This window comes from Lissotriton vulgaris, chromosome 3_1 (genome assembly GCF_964263255.1).
Source record: "Lissotriton vulgaris chromosome 3_1, aLisVul1.2, whole genome shotgun sequence".
Classification (NCBI taxonomy): domain Eukaryota; kingdom Metazoa; phylum Chordata; class Amphibia; order Caudata; family Salamandridae; genus Lissotriton; species Lissotriton vulgaris.
Genome location: NC_141689.1, coordinates 1,342,541,978 through 1,342,560,027, shown reverse-complemented (window position 1 = coordinate 1,342,560,027; position 18,050 = coordinate 1,342,541,978). Strand labels below are relative to the sequence as shown.

Here is an 18,050-nt window from a genome sequence, read left to right as displayed (position 1 = left end):
TAGGATGAGAGTCATCGAGTGTTGCCTGAGTTTGCGTGCCACCAGCGGTATCAGAGGTGCTGGGGGAAAAGCGTACGCAAACTTGCCTGACCAGTTCATCCATATCGCATTGCCCTGCGACAGCGGGTGTGGGAACCTGGCGGCGAAGCTTTGGCATTTTGCGTTCTCCTGCGTGGCGAACAGGTCTATCTCTGGATGACCCCACCTTTGGAAGTACGGCTGGAGTACTGATGGATGTATCTCCCACTCGTGCATCTGGTGGCTGTGCCTGCTGAGCAGGTCCGCCATTTGATTGTCCTTGCCTGGGAGATGCTCCGCCACGAGGAAGATGTTCCTCCAAATGGCCCACTTCCACATGCTCTGAGTCAGATGAGACAGCTGCGAGAGTGTGTGCCTCCCTGCTTCTGAATGTAGTACATTGCTGTCATGTTGTCCGTCCGAATCAACACAACCTTGTTGCATAGATGTACTTTGAAGGCCTTTAGTGCCATGAAGATCGCCATCAGTTCCAGAACATTGATGTGCATCTTCCCCTGTTGCTGCGTCCATAGTCCCTGCACAGTGTATTGGAGTACATGCGCCCCCCATCCCTGGAGAGAAGCGTCCGTCGTCAGGATAATCTGTGGCACAGGGTCCTGAAATGGTCGGCCCTTGCAAAGGTTTCGTGGATTCCACCAATGCAGAGAGTTGCATGCCCGACCGCTCACCAACACTAGGTCTTTCAACAGGTTGTGAGCCTGAGTCCACTGACGTGCCAAGCACTCCTGAAGCGGACGCATATGTAGTCTCACGTGCGGGACAATGGAGATGCAGGAGGCCATCATGCCTCTCAACTGCATGAACACTCTTGCTGGAAGCGAGTGTTGAGGTCTGAATTTTTGGATCAGCGATTGAATGCTGTTGACTCTCACTGAATTCGGCTGTGCTGTGGCCGCCAGAGTGTTTATGGTCGCACCCAGATACTGCCGTATGTGGGCGGGCTGGAGATGGGATTTTGGGTAATTCAGTGAGAACCCCAGATCATGCAGAAGGTGAATGGTGTGGGACACGTGGTCGGCGCACTGCTGGGCCGACTTCGCCTGAATGAGCCAGTCGTCCAGATAGGGGTAGACGTGGATGTTTTGACGTCTTAGATGCGCCGCCACCGTCGCCAGGCACTTTGTGAAAACCCTGGGTGCCGTGGTGACCCCAAAAGGCAAAACCTTGAATTGGTAGTGCTGGTCTTGGATGGTGAACCTGAGGTATTTTCTGTGTGAAGGATGTAGCGGAATGTGGAAGTACGCATCCTTCAGGTCCAGAGTTGCTAGGAAGTCCCCCTGTTGAAGCAGCGGGAGAACTTGCTGCAGTGTGAGCATGTGGAAATGCTCTGATAGGATGTAAAAGTTGAGGGGCCTGAGATCCAGGATGGGCCTGAGGGATCCATCCTTCTTTGGAATCAGAAAGTACAGGGAGTAAACTCCCGCACCTCTTTCCTGCAAGGGCACGAGCTCTATTGCCCCTTTTTGCAGCATGACTGTGACTTCCTGCTGCAATAAGTGCAAGTGCTCGCCGGACATAGGACGGTGTTTTGGGGGTATGTTGGGTGGAGTGGATGTGAGCTCCAGACAATAACCGAATTGGACAAGTGTTCTGACCCACCTGTCCGTGGTGATGGACTTCCACACGGGCAGGAACTGCTGGAGTCTCCCCCCGACCGGTGTTGCGTGGTCGGGGGGCAGTGACAAGGTGTCACTGTTTGTTGGCGGTGGAGGACCTGGAGCTGTTGTTGCCACGTCCTCTGTCCTTGGCGTCTTTGCCGCGGTATCCACTTCGACCCTTGTTGGTATAAGTAGTCTGGGTGTTGCTTTTGTAGAACTGCGCTGACTGCGAAAGTTGTCCCCTTGAGGTACCTCTAGTATTGGAGCGACGAAAGGACCCACTCCGAAACTGCTGGGACTGCAAGGCACCAATAGATTTTGCAGTGTCGGTGTCCTTTTTCATCTTCTCAAGGGTCGTGTCAACCTCAGGGCCAAACAGGTGATCTGGGTTGACTGTCTGGTTCAAGATGGTGGTTTGAATGTCCGGCTTGAACCCAGATATCCGTAGCCATGCATGTCTATGAAGCAGAACGCTAGTGTTAATTGCGCGTGCGGCTGTGTCAGCCACGTCCAGAGCGCACTTTATGGAAGCATTGGAGATAAGCTTCCCCTCTTGTATCAACAGTTCAGCCCCTTCTCTATATTGATCGGGCAAATGCTGTAAAAGGGTCTCTAGAGTATCATAGTGTGCCCTGTCATAACGCGCCAGGAGCGCCTGCGTGTTGGAGATGCGCCATATGTTGGCTGCCTGCGCTGCCACCCTCTTCCCCGAAGCCTCAAAGACTTTTGATTCCTTGTCTGGGGGAGGAGCATCACCCGTAGTCTGCGAGTTGGCTCTTTTCCGGGTATTGGAGACAACCAGGGAGTCCAGAGGCAACTGTCCCTTAATATAAGTTGTATCTGTGGGCGCCGCCTTGTACTTTTTGTCGATTCATGGGTTGATGACTCTCGCCCTGGTGGGTTCTTTGAACAACTCAGCCGCGTGCTTTAAAACACCCTTCAGCATTGGCAGAGTTTTTACAGTCTTTTCAGAGACAGAAAAGGTGTCAAATAGGAAGTCGACGTCCACCGGGTCAGCATGCAGCTCGACATTGTGATTGGCCGCTGCCCTCTCAATGAGAGCATTGAAAGCTGCAGAGTCCTCAGTGGGGGAAGTCTTGGCTGAGAAAAGCTGAGGGTCCTGTCCAGAATGCGGGTCCCCAGGATCGCCACCAGCAGACCAGGGTTCAGTCACATCCTCTGGGTCTGTGTAGACGGGATAGCTGTACTCATCTTCGTCGTCACCTTCACCAGCGTCGACATTGGAATGAGTGGGCGAGAGTTCGTGAGCCTGTGGTGAAATGGGCTCCACCAAGGCAGGATTACCAGCAGAGTCCATCTTCCGTTTGAGTGGGATCTAGTACAACTCCAATTGGGGCTCAGGGGTGATTTTCCTCTTCAGGAGGGAAAGTCTGCCCGTTTCGGTGTCGATAAAATGCTCCTGACGCTCCTCCTCTGCAAGTGGTCGATGACGTGGGCCGAGGACCACCAACGACGGCTTCGGCGTCGAAGACATCTTTTCGGGCACGCCGTCCCCCGGTTTAGGAGCGAAAGCCTTCGGCGCCGTCTTAGGCGGCAAGGTGAAAAGATTGGCGTGGGCGCCTTCCCCGGTTTCTCCAGAGGCTTGGGTGGCGCAGGGTCCTTCGGCTCGACTGCTGCTGCGCCGTCCCTAATTCGCTGTAGGGACTCCGTAACCTTCCTTGTGAACGCGGCGGATGGGCGCGCCAATTCGACAGAGTCTTTAGCGGCTGGTTTCGGAGCGGAGACCGACGATGTTCCCTTCGGAGTCGACGCACTCGGCGCAGCTCCCTTGGCCTTGTCGTGTGGAAGCGAGGCAGAGAGGGACTTCCGGTCGTCTGGCCGCTTCTTCGGGTCGGCAATCGGCTTCTTGGGGTCGTCGACCGATTTTTTGTGATCGAGTCGACCCTTGCTGGCGTCGACCGTCTTCGGCGCCGATGCGGCTGCGTCCAACCCCTTAACCTTTGGCTTCGATGTAGTAGCCTTCGGGTCGGCCAGTTTGACGTGGCTCTTCGGCTCGACGGCCATGTTCGACTTCTTCGGCGCCGAGGCCTCTGAAGTCTTCGATCTGACCAGCGCGATGCGCACTTTCGGTTTCGATATCTCCGGCGTCGAGACCGTAGGTTTCACTTTCGGTTTCTGTGGTACCGGGAGTGAATCGGTATCAATGTCCGTGGCCGGGCCAGGAGGCGGAGCCGAGGAACTTATAACAAGGTTTCGGGTAAGGCCCGAAGGCGATCCCTCGACCTGGGCCTTATGAATATGGACGGCCCCGGAGTCAGTTTGAGGAAGCTCCTCGTCCGAGCTATCCTCCACGGTGGCAAGGGCCCTGTCGTCGTCCCCTACCTCCTCGACGACTTCACCGAAATCCTCGGTCTCGGCGTCGTAGTCGTCCTCGACCTCCGACGCGGGGGTTAGATTCCGTTATGTCCTGGATATCGTCGTCCTCGACATCCCCAGCATCGAAAATGTCCGTAGGCGGTGGTGCAGATTGCTGGGCCTCCAGGCGCGCAGCTCGACGGAGCTTGAGTGTCTTTTTGGACCGGAACCTGGAACAGGCCATACACTTGGCCTCGTCGTGGTCCGGCGACAAGCACTTGTTGCACACCGGGTGGACGTCGATGTGTGGGTACTTAGAGTTACACACCGGACATCGTTTGAATGGACTTCGTTGCATAATGGGTGGTTGAAGAGTCTGGAGCGTCGACCAGGCCCTTCCGCGCCGAAAGCACGCGGAAGAACAATTTCAGTTTGGAGCGGAGGAAAGTTACGAAGCCGAACGGAAGACAATACCGACGCCAGTCCTAAAGACCTTTTGGTCTCAAGCAAAGTAAAGTTAAATTCTATCGATTCCGACAGGAGGGAACCAAAGACATCCGAACCCAATGGCGGAAAAAAACAATCTGGGGATGGAGTCGATGCCCATGCGCACTGTAGTCCAGGGGAGGAGCCACCTATCTCGTGATACTTCGAAGACTCTTCCAGGACAACAATGTGCAATCATCCGGGCCCAACACTAAGCGGCGATCTATGCGCAGATATGAATTCAGCAGCCCACATGCCTCGAACATATCCCTCGGCCACGGTGAGAGTGAACGGTTGCTCCTCGCCGCGTTTCGAGATCGAACGGGGCACTCGGCAGGGGTGTCCATTATCCCCCCTGCTGTTCGCGCTCTATATGGAGCCATTGGCGCAGATGATCCGCTTGGACCCGGAGGTCAAGGGGATCAAATTCGGAGGGGATCTGCACAAGATCAGTCTGTATGCTGATGATGTTTCCTATCCCTCGCGGAACCCCGTTGCTCCCTGCCGGCATGCCTTGACGACCTGCTCAAGTTTGGTCGAGTATCAGGCTTCAAAATCAACATGACGAAGTCAGAAGCGTTGGACATTTCCTTGGATCCGGGCACTCGCGCAGCATTACAGGCCAGGTTCCCTTTACAATGGGCCGGTGAGGCGGTCCCGTACCTCGGGATTCGTTTGGCTCCATCTCATCAGACCACTGTGGACATCAACTACTCCCACTTGAGGCAGAAAATAAGACGGGAGCTCAGGCAGTGGAAACACTACCCGCTGTCGTGGCTCGGCCGGGTGGCGGCAATCAAGATGACGGTGCTCCCCCAAATTCTGTAAATTTTTCGCACAATACCCCTCATCCCTCCCAGGGGGTGGATCAAGCAAACACAGTCAGAGCTCTCCCAATTTATCTGGAACGGGAGGAAACCCCGCATGAAGGCTCAGATAGCGATGCTTGCCCCGGAACAAGGCGGGATAGGCATCCCGGACCTGGCAACATACTTCCAGGCGTCACAACTACGCTTTTTGGCGGAGTGGGTCCGCTGAGAATCCGGAAAGCACTGGTTGTTTTAGGACCAGGCAGTGGCCGGGAGGACCCTGCAGGAGATCCCGTTCATGCATGCATAGGCCCCCCAATCTTTACGCATCATTCATCACGCGTGTCCGGCTTGAGATATGGGACCGGGTGAGAGTCGCTCTTGGTCTTACCACCTTGCCCTCGCCGCTCACACCCATCCTTGACAACCCCGACTTCCAGCCGGGGATGGATAGGAAGGCCTTTGAGCATTGGAAGCCGGCGGGCTGAAGGGCGCTTTGCCACATGTACGGACCGGAGGACGTATGGTCTTCCAGAGTCTGAAAGGCTCAGATACTTCCAGGTCAGACACTGGGCCCTGAACCCCGCGATCAGATCCACTGCAGATAGACGGATGACGGACTTTGAGCGTTGGCGGATTTCACGGACATCTGACAAGCAACTGATTTCAGACCTATATAAAACACTCATGCTCAAACACAAGTACACATACAGCGCGAGTAGGGCGCGTTGGGAGCGAGAATTGGGGAGAACCCTCTCACACAAGGAATGGGATGGGATATATCACAGAGCGCGACATTCGGCCTACCATATGGGGCTCACGGACACGCTCACGAAAGTGGCGACCTATTGGTATTACACTCCGGAGCGCCTCTATGAGATGGATAGCGGTAAAGATCCGCTGTGTTGGCGGGGCTGTGGTCAGCTGGGGACGCTGACGCACATTCTTTGGGATTGCGAGTTTTTGCAGGACTACTGGCGTCAGGTCTTGAGCGATGTAGATGTACATACATCTCTATGTGACAGTCATTACAGGGATTAAAACTGCTTTGGGGGGTGTTGTTGCCTTTCTCATTGTTGAATTGTGTGAGGTAAATGTCTCTGAGAGACAAGGAAGAGAGCTCCTGATGCACATCTGATTGGGCGGAAAGGAAGGAAAGGACATCAGACTGAGGGAGTGTCACCTTTATAGGCCTTGCTCATCATTTACGGTACAGAAAGGCATCAGAGTGCAGCCACGTGACACCACCTGTCAGCACGCAGAGGTACCGCTGAAAAGTTTCCAGATCCAGTCTGAAGGTGAGGAACCTAGGGCTAGAAGTCTCCATCACAAGGCACCTTATAAAAGCAGACTCTGTTTGAAGCGCCCTTGCTCGCTCTCATGACCTCTATTAGTGGCTGAACATTAATACATGTGTGTAAGTGTAAAGCAAACTGCCCTAGCAGCATGTTGTAGGAAGCAAATTGGAAAGTGTTACCTCTGAGATCACAGTAAAGTTAAAACAGTAGCATTGCAAAGGTCAAAATGAATAATTGGATAATTTCGTTGAAAAACAAGTTGAGGAACAATAAATAAAGAATGGATTCTATGCAAGATGCCAGTCCTAGCGGCAGAGTGATTTGTGCATTAATTAAAAAAGAGGCTGGTGCCACTTTTGGAGAGAGAGGTACGAATAATCATGTTGCTTTTCTTATTTTTGTAGACGTGGCTGATAATTTAAAAGGTTTTTTATTCCTGCCTGAAATCATGCCATTATCAATCTTCACCATAACTATTTGAAATCATGTTTGATTCTAATCATATACTGCTTAGCACAATCAACACAACTTTAAAAAAAAGTTGCCACACAAAGGACAGTTGACAAATCCCAAAACATACTGCTTGTATGCCTTCTACTGTACAGTACCTTGAGTAAATGTTGCAATGGGTGAGCCTGGTTCCAGCTTGCTTTCTACATAGCCATGTGTGGGGTTTGCCGTGATTTCATAGACTAGCTGCTTGTCCTCAGTATCAGGGTCGACAGCTTGTAGCTCTTTTTTAGTAATTAGATTTGTAACCTGAAACAGACACATATATTAATAACTGCAAGTGAAGATAAGCTACGATATGATGGCGAAAACTAAACGTGTAGAATTATGGATGGAGGACAGTGAACAACTGGGATATATTTAACTGAAGGGCTATGAGGGACATCAAAGCCGGATGTAAAATAACAACCCTTTTATTCACTGTTACTCCATCTACAAATGTATCTTATGTATTTCCCAGTATAAGCTCTACGCTATTGAGAAGAGCACTGCGGAGATGCAGGGATAAAGAGGAAATCATACACATCTTCTACATGAGCCTGATCTCCCTCAAATGTAAACAAGCATTCACAAGTGTCCGCAAGAGATTACCCCGGGAGAGTGGGAGAAACTTTACGAGTGTGCGGAAGGTGTCGGCGAATAACTGCTTCAAACAAATTCAATACAACATAATACATATGACATATTGTAGTGTTTTGTACTCTATTTACAAGTCTGGCACGAGGCTTATCGCGCAAGCTTGTATATGTTCTGATTTAGAATGGCTATGTTTTCCCGTTCTCTTTGTGCCAGTTTACTTTGGTCCTTGGTGCTCGCTGGTTGCTGCGTGGCACTTGTCCAATAAAACAACTTCTACTTAAAATCCCCTGTGTTGAAGAGTTTACTTACTACAGATTTTGTGGCGACGATCGTACTCTTGCAGGCGGACAAGTGCCAAGAAGAATCCTCATCAAAGAACATTTCGTCAAAGATGTCGGAGTGAGCCTGTTCGTTACTTCTTTAAAATTGACAGTAGTCAAGTCCAAGGTACTGTTTACAAATATATTTAAAGGTGACGACCTATAGCAGCACGAGAAGCGAGGTGTAAAATTATTCAGATTGACTGTGGCAGTTTGTACTTGGGGTGCTGGTGAAACGCATTCCAGCTTCACTAAAACGCAGTGGAGCGCAACGTAATGAGATGCCATTTTAAAGTGCAGCGTCGCTGAAACGCACTGGAACGCAGTGTAACGTGACACCATTTTGTCAAGATTTAAAGTCAACAGAGCATGTTAATTTCAAAGTACATCTGTGCTGTATGTCTTAAAGGAATAATACGCAATTGAGACAACGTTCACATCGCGCAAATAAGGACTCTCACACAACTCTGAATATAGTATAAAAGGTCACCTTTATTACCAGGACAGCCAAAGACAGACCCGCAACATAACTTTTCCAACAAACTTATCTTTATTTATTTCTCCAAACCTTTCATATAACCATTTCCTTTTTCCAATTCTTTCTTTTTCCGATAACATAACTTGTTTTGATACCATCCTTGAGTTTTCCTTCTTCTTTTTCCATCTCTTCCCCCACCTACCCTCCCAAGCCCTCCCCCTTAGAGAAAGGATGAATCCGCTCTAGATTATCCAATCCCCATCACACACGCCGACGAGACAACAAAAGAGTCTGCCTGAGTTGTCCTGAGGTGACATCCTGACACTTTGACTTGAACCAAGAAGTAGGCATGCCTGCCCGACTTTATGATCAAACTGCGAAAACTTTTCTTTGCAGCCCTTTTTTTTTTTTTTTTTGACAACGTAACGACACCACAGACACAACAAAAACACACCAACCCTTGATTCGTTGAAATCAGGGTGGGTGGGTGGGTCAAAAAGCGACTCCACCGTTCACCTCACTCGCTCAGAGTGACGTCGCCCTCCCTCCCCACCCTTCACTTGACCCTAAACCCCTCCCACCACCCAATCAGGTCGCGTGAGGTCGTCCCTCGCGCGAAATCCCCCAGGGGGACATTGGCTTTGCCAAGTGCCCCTGGGGGCCCATCGCGCAAATAAGGACTCTCACACAACTCTGAATATAGTATAAAAGGTCACCTTTATTACCAGGACAGCCAAAGACAGACCCGCAACATAACTTTTCCAACAAACTTATCTTTATTTATTTCTCCAAACCTTTCATATAACCATTTCCTTTTTCCAATTCTTTCTTTTTCCGATAACATAACTTGTTTTGATACCATCCTTGAGTTTTCCTTCTTCTTTTTCCATCTCTTCCCCCACCTACCCTCCCAAGCCCTCCCCCTTAGAGAAAGGATGAATCCGCTCTAGATTATCCAATCCCCATCACACACGCCACCCAGGAAAACCCTTGAGTTTTCCTGCCCCACCCTCAGAAAAACCCTCCCCTAATGCAGAAAAAACAGTCCGCTCAAGACAATACCTAATGACGGAGAAGGAAAACTTTATTTCCCTAACTTCTTCCTTTCCTTACTTTGGTTTGGAGCACCACAAATCGACACACCAGAGGTTGGCCAAAGTATCTCTGAGCTCCATCAAGTAGTATGACTGCCCCATTTGTGATAGATGAACCCCGTCTTCCCTTAACAAGTGCATCATTTCACCATTAAAATGCTCATGGGCAATGACCGTAATTCCCATTGCCACGCAGTATGTCTTCAATGCTTTGTTAACTTTCTTGCGGGCCCTCTCAACCGCGGCATGCACCCTGGCACCCCTCCACTGGCTCCTGTACAGAAATTCTGTCCACACAAGCCTGGCCCCTTGCCATCTGTCCTTAATCACAGCCAAATCCAGCTTCATCTGTTTGATTAAAGCAAGACCTGAACACTCCACCAAGTCATTTTCCCCCAAATGTAGGATCAACAGATCCGGAATGCCCCACACTTCAGCCATTTTGTTCAGTACCGAAAACAACTCTCCCCATTTCATCCCCCCTAAGCCCTTCCAGATCACCTCATGGTCATTGCCATATAGTCCCAGCCCTCTCCCACACAGCTGCTGTTCGGCAAAGTTCGCAGCCCACTTAACTATAGAATGGCCGACAATCCATGTCCTCTTTTTTCGAGGAAAATCCGCCACTCGACCTGTGATGGAAAAAATAACATTAACTACCTGACTTCTACAATGAGTAACTTTTTTTTTTTTTTTTTTACAACCGAACATATTTAAAACAACACTTCGATTTCCATCTACCAATTCGCTGCAACTCTTCTGCCCCCCAACCCAACCTTGCCGCTTCTGTAGCCGCACCTATTCGGAACGAATGCGTCCCAAAACAGTGCGAATTTTCACCCACGAAAGTCAATGCTTTCCGTAAAACTGCTAGAAATTGAAAACAAGTTAACTGTGTTTTGTTTTTATGGCAAAATATCCCACCTTCTCGAAACACCCCTGAAGCCATAAATGCCTCCCACTCCCCAACAGGGCAGCAACCATTCACCCCACTCCTGCCCAGGCGCACCAACATCCCTTTTCCTGCCTGGTCTGTCTTTGACCTTCTCAATGTGATTTGCAACACACCACTGCCCAGAAGAGCAATATCAGATGACCGGATCCCTTCTTGAGTACGTAACCCCAATAATTCTGATATCCGAAATGCACCGAAAAACAACCATATCATGCATAACTTAAACCGAAACCATTCCCACTCATCATAACAACAAGAGGGCAACACCCCCAACAATTTTTGTAACAATTTGAAAGTAATGGGGTCCCTCAACTTCTTTGCCTGCCCAAAGGACCTCCCAAAACCCTTCAGCATTTTCTGTAAACGAAAACCTTTCTGCACCTCACACCCCAATTCTAGCTGACTATAAAATGAAATGCCCGCCAACTTGCCCGAAATGGTGGAAGGCGACAAACCTTTGTCTATTAAACTCAAAACAAAACACCACATAAACTTTTCATCCCGCACCGCCGAGCCATCCCTGCCGTGCTGTGCGGTGTAAATCAAAAAACCAGACCATGCTAGCTGATAGCTGCGACGCGTGGATTCTGATAAGGACTGCTCCGCAAACTCTGCCATCCTCAATTCCCCAGGTCCCACATGTTCGGCGGAATCGGTGTTCTGCATTGGTCCGCTCCAGGCGCCAACTCCCGAAACCTCTGCCACTGGCAACGAGACAAAGCGTCGGCAATTGAATTGTTGACACCAGGGATGTGTTGGGCTTTAAACACAATATTCAGCTGCAGAACACGCAACATGAAGGCCCGTAACAATTGCAACACCTTTAGATCCTTTGCCCGCTGCCCGTTCACCAGAAAAACCACCGCCATGTTGTCGATGTGAAACAACACGCAGCGGTCTCTGAACTCTTCGCCCCAAATCTGCAGCGCCACCAACAAGGGAAAGAATTCTAAAAAAGCAATGCTGCGGCCCTGCTGCAACCACTGTGCCGGCCACTGCTCTGCACACCACCTTCCGTCCCAGAACACGCCGAAACCTAAGGCCCCAGCCGCGTCCGAGAATATCTGCACTGGCCAGACCGTGTCCTCAGACACAAAATTGATGGACACGCCATTGAAATCGTCCAAAAATCGTAGCCAAATGCTCAAATCCTCCTTGATTTTTGCTGTCAAACGTATGTGGTGGTGCGGCAAGTACGCCCCAGCCATCGCAAAGCCCAGCCGCCTGCAAAATGTCCTGCCTGCCCTGACAACTCGACAAGCAAAATTCAAATAGCCCAGAAGCCTCTGGACTTGCCTCAGCTGCACTTTTTTAGCTCCCAGGATTTCATGCAAAAAAGACCTGATCTCTTGTACTTTTGTTTTGGGCAAACGGGCCACCATCTCCATTGTGTCTATTTCTATGCCCAGGAAGGTCAACCTAGGCGTTGGGCCTTCCGTTTTGTCCTCCGCCAAAGGCACACCAAACTCTTTAGCCAAGTCCTGGAAACAAGCCAAGACTTTAGAACATTGCTCCGTCTCCGCTTTGCCCACAAACAAAAAATCATCCAGGTAATGGCATACAGCTGCGTGATCTGAGCGCTGGACTACACACCATTCCAAAAATGTACTAAATGTTTCAAACAAGGAGCAAGAGATAGCACAGCCCATGGGTAACACCCGGTCCACGTAATATTCTCCTGCAAAGTACATACCCAGCAAACTAAAATCAGCTGGATGAATGGGCAAAAGGCGAAAAGCGGCCTGTATGTCACATTTTGCGAGGTCAGCTCCTACCCCTGCCTTGCGCACCAACTCCAAAGCGTCATCCACTGACGCATAAGCCACTGCTGAATCGGAAGTGGAAATGAAGTCGTTAACTGAAAGCCCCTCCGGCCAAGACAGATGATGTATCAGGCGGAACTCACCCTTTGCCTTCTTCGGAATAACACCAAGTGGTGACACAATTAGGTTTGGCAAGGGACAGAATTTGAAAGGGCCAACTACTCTGCCTAATTCCACTTCTTTCCGTAACTTCACTTCCACCACCGACGGCATCTCCTTAGCTGACTTCAAGTTATCAGCCCAACGTGAAACTCTGGGGCCTTGATAACCAATCCTAAAGCCGAGTCTAAACCCCCAAAACAACTTAGCCGCTCCTTCCAAATCCGGGTACTTTTCCAATGCGCTCAACATGGCCTGTAACCTAATTGGAGTAGGCGCCTTTTGGCATAAGAGGCGGCACAGATCCTCTCCCCCCCCTCTGGCCCCTACCGTGATCTCCCGGGTGTTGGTTGGGGAAGCACTGGTAGACAGCATGTCTGCCCCCGCATTGGGAGCATTCATGTTTAAATTTACAATACTGGCGCACGCAGGAACCTCTATTGAAGCTCCAACATGATCCAGTTGTGGGCAACTGTCCACGTCCGACGCCACTTGCCCCTTGTGTGGCGGGACGCTGAGAAAAGGGCCGGTAAGGAATCGGCAAACCACTGGCTGTGTGGATCGTGTTGGCAAAAGAATGACCTGTCATCCACTGCAACCACAACTCCTGATCAACCTCCCCCCATGGCTTATCGTGGAATAAACTCATTCGCGCCCGAAACTCCTCATCATAGTTCAGCCAAGCGTAACCCCCTGCCTGCAAATGTGCTTTTCGTATAACATCTAAATATTTGAAAAGCGAAACCGCCCTCTCAGGGTACCGTTCACTATATACGCTGGCATAAATCAAAAAGGCCGCTGTCCAGTTTTCTATTGTTTTAGGGACTTTGGGACGGCGGGACAATTCAGCCTCCTCCTCCTTAGAACCTTCCTTTGCTTGCAATTCCCTATGAAGGAGCCGAAACACATCTATATATTCATGATCCCAAATACGCTGCCTAGTTCTGGACGACAAATGTATGCCCAATGGCATTGATACTCCCATGTAAGGTAATCTCGTACCACTCACTTTCGGCAATTCACTCTGTTCTGAACTAGTAACCGATGAACCCGGGCTTTCATGTCCCGGCCTCCCCCCATCCCCCGACACTGCCTGTACATGTTTACATTGCTGTGAACCCACGCCGTCCCCAACCTCCACCCTCACTGGACCACCCTCTGCAGGCGCCCCACCTGAGACACCCGCCAACGGCCGTGTCCAAGCAGCCCACCAGTCTGTCTTACCTGCTGGTAACTGCGCAGCCCGTTGCCGAAAGTCCTCCAGACCGTCACGCCGATGACGTCCGCCTTGCATCCCGTGTGCCGGTGAGAGATCCGCTCCAGAACTCTGTAACACACTGGCAGAGGTTAATCTCCTCTCCCCCCTCCCAACCCCAGCTCTACCACCATGAGACAGACCACCTCTTGTCCCATAAACATTCTCTTTATCATAATCACCAAACTCATTTTCGAGGTGTTGTTCACCTTCCGACCTTACCAAACTCCTACCTGGCCTATTGCCAGACGCTAAGTTAGTAACAGCACCTTGAAACTCAGACTCGGGCCTCCGTGCAAAGCGCCCAGTCGCCGGAGTTAAATCCGCACCAGATCCGCCTCCAAAAATCACCCCCCCCTGAAACACCGCGCTCTGCGGCGCCGCCTGTGGATAGCAGAAATGCTCATCTGGTACCATACCAGCAGCTCCAGAAAGGTACTCGCCGCTCGAGCGAGGACCCACACCATACTTACCTGCCACCTGAGAAGCTGAAGTACCCGCCCTGCCTGACCCAGGCAGCTCTGTATGTTCCACCCACACCCATTGGCCTTGTGAAATCGCAGACCCCATGCTATGGATCACCTCAGGACACCCAGGCGGGGGCCTGGCATTTGGAAACATTGAAGTGTCTTCATGCACCTGTCTGCCCACCCCTTTGTCACCCCTGCCCCCACACCTCCCACCCTTGAACTGCCTTGCTGGTTGTTTCCATCGCACACCACCCAACCCCTGTTCATCCTGCAAAAACTGAATATCATGCGTTAAATCAACATTAAAATCCTCCTCCACCACTTGTCTCGGGGGGCCCCTAGGCCGGGGAACAAGAATGTTCTGGCAGTCCTCGAACTCAACCAGCTGGTGTTCCTCATCGACGTCAGATGCGCCTCCCTCGACCTCCTCGCCTTCCTCAACTCCAGAAAGCTCATACTCCTCAGCCTCGCTATCGCTGGAATAGTCCACTAACATTGGACTCCGCCTGGCAGCCTCTAAATCTGGCGCAATTTCAATTTTCTTTCCACTCGCCTGCTGCCCAGCTGCCCTCACAGGTAGACCTGAGGTGGCCCTCATGCTAGGACGTGGCGCAGCCTCGCAAAGCTCCTGGGACGTCGCCGCTCTCTGCGCTTCAAACTCCCTGTCAGCCTCTCCTTCACACAGCTGGACCTGAGACACGCGCGTGTCAAAACTACCACCAGCGCTGCCTCCTCGCCTGCCAGCTCTACGTCGAAGGGGTGCCACACTGACACTGCGGCCCCCCCTGAACTCACTTGGGGCTGACGACGAACGCGGGGGCGGCTGCTTCTTACCCCGGCCTCCTCGGCTCGTCGAGCGCGCTCTCCTGGCCCTCGCCGCTGGCGTCCTCACGACGCTGTCCTCTTCCTGACGGTCACTGCGCACTGACTGACAAGCCGCCACCGCTCGAGACACACCTTCCGCTGCCAAGCGACGTGGACGCTTCACCACAGCTGTGTCATCGAAAGCGCCGGGCCTCAGCAAGTCGCTCCTCCCTACAGCCACCAAAGCTCTCACTGCCTCAATGGCAATCGCCTCCGCCGACATGCTTCAGAAACTGACTGAAATTCTGTCAAAAATTTCACTCGCAACAGCAACTGACAGCTCTGACAAGAAGTAAACAGGGCGCCTCAAAAAGCGACTCCACCGTTCACCTCACTCGCTCAGAGTGACGTCGCCCTCCCTCCCCACCCTTCACTTGACCCTAAACCCCTCCCACCACCCAATCAGGTCGCGTGAGGTCGTCCCTCGCGCGAAATCCCCCAGGGGGACATTGGCTTTGCCAAGTGCCCCTGGGGGCCCATTGTCACGTCATACAGCGTAAAGTTAATTCGTTGGGCACGCGTTACTACGGATGTTAAGGGTATTTGTACAACTTCACGTGCAATAACTACTTCATCACGTGTAAAGTCCTGAGCAGTTGAAGCGTGCACAGTGACACGCATACTGTTTACTGGTAATAACATTGAGGAAGTCAAGTGGAAGCGCGCACAGTGACACGCACACTGTTGGTTAGGTATAACATCCACGTGAAGAATTTCCACACAGTGAAGTGCACACTGGAATAATTTACCGTCCTATTAAACGAGTACAACGCTAAGCATAGGTTCTTATTTGGGAAATAATTTTTGCGCAAGGAAGATTCTCACACTGATGCGCACACTATATTGAAATTACTTTCATTCTATGTGTCTATTTTAATGTAACAATTCTAGGGAGTTGTTTTATGTAGCAAAACATACAGTTTTGACTACAATATTTATTCTTTCTGATGTAACTGTCAAAAAAAAGGTGTTCTTCATTTCTTTTTCTGGTTTGCTCATGGACATGCAGCCTGTGTCGCCTCCTCTACCTTTTCTGAAAAACCTGGGTACTCCGACAATACAATGGAGGAACTGGTATGATGCTTTCATTACTTACATTGGTGCAATTGGCATCAAGGTACAGGGCAGAAAGAAGGAAATATTTATTGCTGAATTCGTTGGGTTTCGAGGGGAGGTCAATATTTAAGCATTTACCTGATCTAATTAGAAATGCAAATGATGAAGAGATTGATGAATATGCTGAAGCTGTAAAAAAACTTGAGATTCGTTTTGATATTCAGCCTAGCATTTTTGTTATAAGGCACACATTTTTCAAAAGGGAACAAAAGGCTGGTGAAGATGTTGAGACTTACATCTCCATTCTACGTAAATTGAGTGCTGACTGTCAATTTGAAGCGTTCACTGAACAATTAATTAGAGATCAATACATTTGCAAATGTTCAGATAAAAATATTCAACAAAAGTTGTTGTCAATGGGTAATCCTACCCTAGAGGAAACAATACGTACAGCAAAAAGTATTGAATTATCAAAGATAGCAGTAAAAGAATTAGATGAAAAGGTTGTTTTAAATGAGAATGCTGCTGTTGTCCGTGCAAAGGATAGCAAGAACAGTTTCGCAAATCGTTCTGACAGCAAGAGTGTTGGAGAAAATAGAGGTTTCACAAGCCGTTTTCACAATAAGAGTTTTGGTGATAACAGAGGATTTAAACAAAATAATATGTGTTATCGATGTGGTAATTTACCACATTTCAAGTCTGGTCGTCCTTGTCCTGCCAGAAATGTTGTTTGTAGAGTGTGTGGGAGAGTAGGACACTTTGCGAAAGTTTGTCAGTCTGGGAGGCGTTTTTCATCTGATGAGAAACAGTCTTCCTCCTCTATATCAAGAGTGTCTGTGGTGGAGAACAGCGAGTGTGATCTTGATAAAATTCAGGATGATCTGAAAGACATGGTTGTAGTTGTTGGAGATTTGGTCAATTGTATAGAGAAGAAGTGTGTTGATCCTTATATTGATGTTCACATTGGTGGTAAGACAGTTAACTTATTGGTTGATTCAGGCGCACGAATCACTATGATTACACAAGAGTTATTCACTTAAATTTGGGGTTCTCGTCCACTTTTCCCTCCAGATAGGTCTCCTGTTTCCTATGAAGGGAGAAATATTGATTTGCCTTTTTTTTTGTTGACACCATAGAATTTAGAGGAAGGACTATACAGGGAAAAATATGCGTTGCAATTAAGGGATTGCTAATTTTGAGATGGTATCACCAAGGCTTATTTAAAATGGTTTTGCGACCTGGTACTAAGGATCAAGTTTCTGTTGTCAGTTCAGGTGATGAGTTTATGGTCAATCTGTCTGCACATTATCCGTTGGTATTCAGTAATGGTTTAGGTAAAATCAAAGGTTTTACTCATATAACTGTTAAACATCGGTTAAGAAATGTACCATTTAGTGTGAGGGACCAGTTAGAGAAAGAACTTATTGGTTTGTGCGAGAAAGGAATAATCGAACCAATAGAATCTTCGTTATGGTTGTCTTCATTGGTGGTCGCGAAGAAAACAAATGGCGATCTTCGCGTGTGTGTTGATTTGCGCAGCCTGAATAAGAATATTTGGGTGGATTCTCATCCACTCCCGAAGATTGATGACATGTTGAGTTTAATTCGTGTTTCGGAAAAATTTTCTACGTTGGATTTGGCGTCAGCGTACCACCAGGTGGTTCTTGATCCTTCTTCAAGACACCTAACTGCATTTGTTTCACCTTTTGGTTCTTATCAGTATTGCCGTATGCCTTTCGGGTTGGCCTCTGCGGCAGCTGTTTTTCAGCGAATTATGACTCAAATGCTCAAAGGTATCAAAGGTGTTGTCATCTTCCAGGATGATGTCTTGATTCATGGTGAGTCTGATGAATCACATGATGAAGCATTATATCATGTACTTGATGTAATGCAAGATTGTGGTGTTGTTTTGAAACAAGAGAAATGTATCTTTAATGTCAAGAAGGTTGAATACTTAGGACATATTGTGAGTGAGCAAGGAATAGAACCTAGGCCGGCTCT

At 49.5% G+C, this 18,050-nt stretch overlaps 1 protein-coding gene across 1 annotated transcript in view; it reads right to left on the bottom strand.

The window, feature by feature from the left end:
- The window catches only part of FRAS1 (Fraser extracellular matrix complex subunit 1), a 1,404,104-nt gene that overhangs the window by 1,087,100 nt on the left and 298,954 nt on the right, over nucleotides 1–18,050 (bottom strand). The window contains exon 5 of the mRNA XM_086961814.1: nucleotides 7,155–7,305. Coding sequence (XP_086817940.1) covers nucleotides 7,155–7,305 — 151 coding nt within the window. The remainder of the gene's footprint in view (nucleotides 1–7,154; nucleotides 7,306–18,050) is intronic.